Source organism: Opisthorchis viverrini (genome assembly GCF_000715545.1).
Source record: "Opisthorchis viverrini unplaced genomic scaffold opera_v5_129, whole genome shotgun sequence".
NCBI classification, from domain to species: domain Eukaryota; kingdom Metazoa; phylum Platyhelminthes; class Trematoda; order Opisthorchiida; family Opisthorchiidae; genus Opisthorchis; species Opisthorchis viverrini.
In genome coordinates, this window is record NW_008751783.1 from 444,209 (window position 1) to 448,530 (window position 4,322).

Below are 4,322 nucleotides of genomic sequence, written 5' to 3' on the forward strand. Positions count from 1 at the left end.
GGGATTCTGACGTACATCGCGGATATAACCGATAACCAATCTAGGGGGCTCGCTGGGTTCCGTTGCCTAGCTGCAGGGTACATACAGAACAATTATCATAATAAGCTCACATAGGTTTATACAATCAAAGGAAGTTGTAATTACGTCCTAAAACTCATAAACAGATTCCTAATTCTGCTGGAAGCACGCCGGACGCCATACCGTAGAAGGGATCGCATCGAACATTTTCAGGCTGGAAGCGTTGTACACGGGACATAGTAAGACTGTTTTGAGTAGGAAAATCTACAAAAACATAGATACAACCCAAAGTGCGACAAAAAAAGAGAAAAACTACATGACGATTGCCAAGGAACTTTGGTGCGTCTGCCTATCTGGGTTTCACTTATATGCATAGAAAAGCGTCATCGTGCTTAGGTGTACTGGGAGGCGTCGGTAGGGATGCTAACGAAGACAGAACACTGCATCTAAATCTAAGGAGACGCTGAGATACGGTTATTACTTTGCACTGAACACATCAATTTTTACGCGAAACTTGACTCGTCAATCAAGAGGAGACTCACGACGAACCAAGTTATGGGGCATCAGCCGTTCTCTGAAAAAGTCCACTAAAAGAGGACCACTTGGATAAGAACTGCTGACACCTGATATTTACGGCAGGAACTTAAATCAAGCACATACCTGGCGCACAAAAGTGATCTAAGATGACAAGCAGCTCAGCTCAGTACTGAACAGCTGCCATCAAAAGGAATTAGATAGACCGACATGGATTGCTGTCATCCAATGCTCGAATCCGTATTCTTGGAAGACTACAATCGAAGCATGTTAGTTTCATCAAGTAGGATCAGATCAAACCGTCAGAAAGAGAGTGAAGAACCAGTGACCAATTTTTTCGGATGGCAATATCGGGTTAAATAATGACGTGAGTTTTGCACAAATCAGGTATAGACAAAGTTCAGAGTGGTTGCAACGTGATTTATATAGGGTCAGTCCAATGGGAAAACAACCTAAAAAACTAACCTGCAACCCGGAAGGTTCTGCGAATAATTCTGAGATTGTGTTCTGCTTGAAAAATGCTGTAGTAAAACGACCACCCTCGATTGCAACATCGGCCAAGAAGCGTTTCTGGTTGGCTTTACGTAATATATTCTCCTCAACTGTTCGCTCACTGATAAGCCGATAGATGTGTACATCTCGTGTTTGTCCGATACGATGGCACCTAGTATGGGCAACGGCATATGGGGAGTGAGCTATCGGGACAAGTCTTTATAACTTGATGTGTAAGGATGAATAAAAATGATCTCAGACACGCATTTCAGGGCGATTCATTAAAGACGATGATGACACGAGCCTGGTGGTTCGTCCCGATTGCAGTCACAATTTGACATCGGATCTATACTGACTACATCTAGAGGGCAATTTGTTTTTTCTAGTTAAAAATAATCGGTTGAGTTGAGACCGAGCTAAAAACGCCTACTCGTTCCCGAAGAAAAAGTTATTGCCGTTCTGTGTTGCCCCCGCTGTGGTTGCCACATTAAATCAGCAATGCGATGGGATTGCAGCTACATCGAATTTCACTGAAGAATCACAGGTTAGGCGCAGGTACACTAAAACGCTTTTCCCTAACTAGGTAGGGTAACGAAGCTTAAATTGAAATTTAGTTTACATTCTGCACTCACCCCTAATCCAATAGCCTGAGGCCTTTCGATTTCTCAGAACCGGAGCTACCAATATTGGCAGTCCACATGAACTTGTCACACAAACTAAATCAACATTTTTGTTCCCCGTTGCAAACTGACAATGTGCCAGTCGCACATGGAATGTTCTCAGTGAACGTGTTCAATTTGCGTGAACGTTGTGACAGCTTGGATCAGCTGCATGAATACCCATTGCACACGATTCCATTGTGGTTTCGCGTAACATTTAAACTAAATCTATGCAGACTAGTGAGGATGTAGTCCACATATCAGTTCGACTGTGGGGAAACCAAGAAGCGCCGGTAAAAATGATGCATTTTCCCATTAACTGTTGCTACTCAAGGAGCATGCAGTGACAATATGGTAAGTAGTTTGTGCCGGCAGCCATAGACTAGTGCTACTCCAAGACTCCTATGTTCGGACAACTGTGAATCGCTCAACGGAGGTAGAGAGTTAATGGCATTCCGATTGTGCCTCTATTCGTTTGCACTTGTACTGAGGGTTTATTACACTGTCATTATTTACAATCCAAACTACTTTTATGCGGATTCATCTCAGAAAACGCACGCACCACTGATTATGTGTCAAGCTGACCACTAGGATGGGTTTCAGTGGCCCAAAAGTTGATCCGTGGTCACATGTGAGGGTGGTTTTTCTCTGGAATTCTGAAAATGAATCGAATTTTCACGAGATCGATCAGAAGTAGTAGTTCTAGTTATAAAAGTTCTCCAAAAAAGGACTGCCGTACACGGACAACCACAAACGGAATGAGGAAGTGTGTTAAAAGCGACACGCCGAAAGTCTGTCTGACTCTCTGAAGGCCTTCCCTATGGTGACCGCTGTCCTTGATACAATCACGCGGCTATGCTCATAAACCCCAACCATATAAGCCTTTCTCTTAAGAGAACAGTAGTGGTGGCTATCTCAAAGTAAAGATAAAATTTATGTTCAATTCAAATGAAAAAAAAATGAGACTGAAGCATGCAGTCTGCCCTTACAGTAACGCAAACAGTAAATTCCGAACGGACTCAACAAGAAAGCTTACCGATCTTGTGCTTGTGCATCCATTGTCGGATTCCAGTCCGAATCGTAAAATATAACCGTATCTGCTCCGGTCAGATTGACACCCAACCCTCCGGAACGCGTAGAAAGGATGAACACAAATATTTGGGCATCCTGATTAAAACGTTCCATCAGTATTTGACGATGTTCAACTTTTGTCGCTCCATCCAGACGCAGATATCTATGGCCGTGATAAGCGAGAAACTGTTCTAGGATGTCCAGCATACGTGTCATCTGTGTGAAAATCAACACGCGATGTCCACCAGATTTTAGTTCTCGTAAAAGCAAATCCAGTCGTTGTAGTTTGCCTGGGGAAGGAAGGCGGTTGAAGAGGTAGGAAACCAACCTTACTTGATCACGGCAATCGTCACCGCATTTGTGAGTAATATATAAGCGACAGTAAGTCACTTGTATTTCCGCAAAATAAGTCCTACCTTATGGTGTTCAACGATAAGGAGCTGATAATTTCATTTGACTACGTCTCGCAACACTAATAAGTGTGCTACTCTATTACGCAGACAAGTGAAACGAGAAAAATGAATCTTCCGTGTCTATTTCAGTTCACTCAACAGGGGGCCGGACCGTTCACGTATTTATCCACAATCTCATTCACCGACTTTGCAAGAGGGCCTCTCTCATACTATGTACTGAGCACCTTAGATTTACAGGGTGACCTATACAGACAACAAAACCGTCCAGCAATGTTTCGTTGAAGGACAGAGAGGAGCTGGAACGAAGAGTCGGCAAGTGATACACATCGGTCGACCAGAATTGAGGAGGGGGTTTTCAGATAAATTCCCTGGAGCCTTTAACTAAATACTGGTTAAAAGTGTGTTCGAAGGCTTTTTCTGGGAAAACTTGACTTCATCCTTGGCTCAGCTAATTGGGGATGGGGACCATCCCAACCCGAGGGGGTATGGATTAAGGCGAAAAGATCTACATTCCACTATTACATCTGAACCTACTCATGGCTGTATGGTAATCCGGCCATGTCGAGTAAAACACCAGTTTGCACTGCCGGTTGTTCGAGCACCGAAGTGCGTGGGCTAGACGCAATTCGTTATAATCCACCTGCTAACCGAAAGGCAGTTAGACTCCAGTGTTCCTGATGTCAAAGACACACAAGTAAGAAGCAGGCGAACTCTTCAAAAAGGGTACACGGACGCTATGCGAAAACCACCGTGGCATCAGCCTGTTAGCTGTGGCATCGAAGGTGCTCTCTGGCCTTATCCTTCGAAGGTTGACTGAACACAGGGAGAGGCAGATCCGTGAAAACCAAGCTGGGTTCCGTCCTGCAAGAGGTTGCATCGACCATATCTTCACCCTACGACAGATTCTGAAACAGCGACACTGCTTCCAGCAACCAACAATGGTTGTTTTTCTCGATCTGAAAGCTGCCTTTGACTCTGTGGACCGCCAAGCACTGTGGCAGTGTCTGTGGAGCAAAGGTGTCCCCCATAAATACTTGAACCTCATTAAGGCGCTGTACGCCAACTCCCGCGGCCGTGTAAAGGTCTACGGGAAGCTCTCTCCTGAGTTCACCACATCAAGTGGTGTCCGACAGGG

The 4,322-nt window shown here is 44.6% G+C and overlaps 1 protein-coding gene across 1 annotated transcript in view; it reads right to left on the minus strand.

The window, feature by feature from the left end:
* The window catches only part of T265_13978 (hypothetical protein), a gene marked incomplete at both ends in the record, with an annotated part of 45,619 nt that overhangs the window by 12,027 nt on the left and 29,270 nt on the right, over positions 1-4,322 (minus strand). The window contains 2 exon segments of the mRNA XM_009171477.1: positions 1,018-1,216; positions 2,740-3,064. Of these exon segments, the coding sequence (XP_009169741.1) occupies positions 1,018-1,216; positions 2,740-3,064 (524 nt within the window).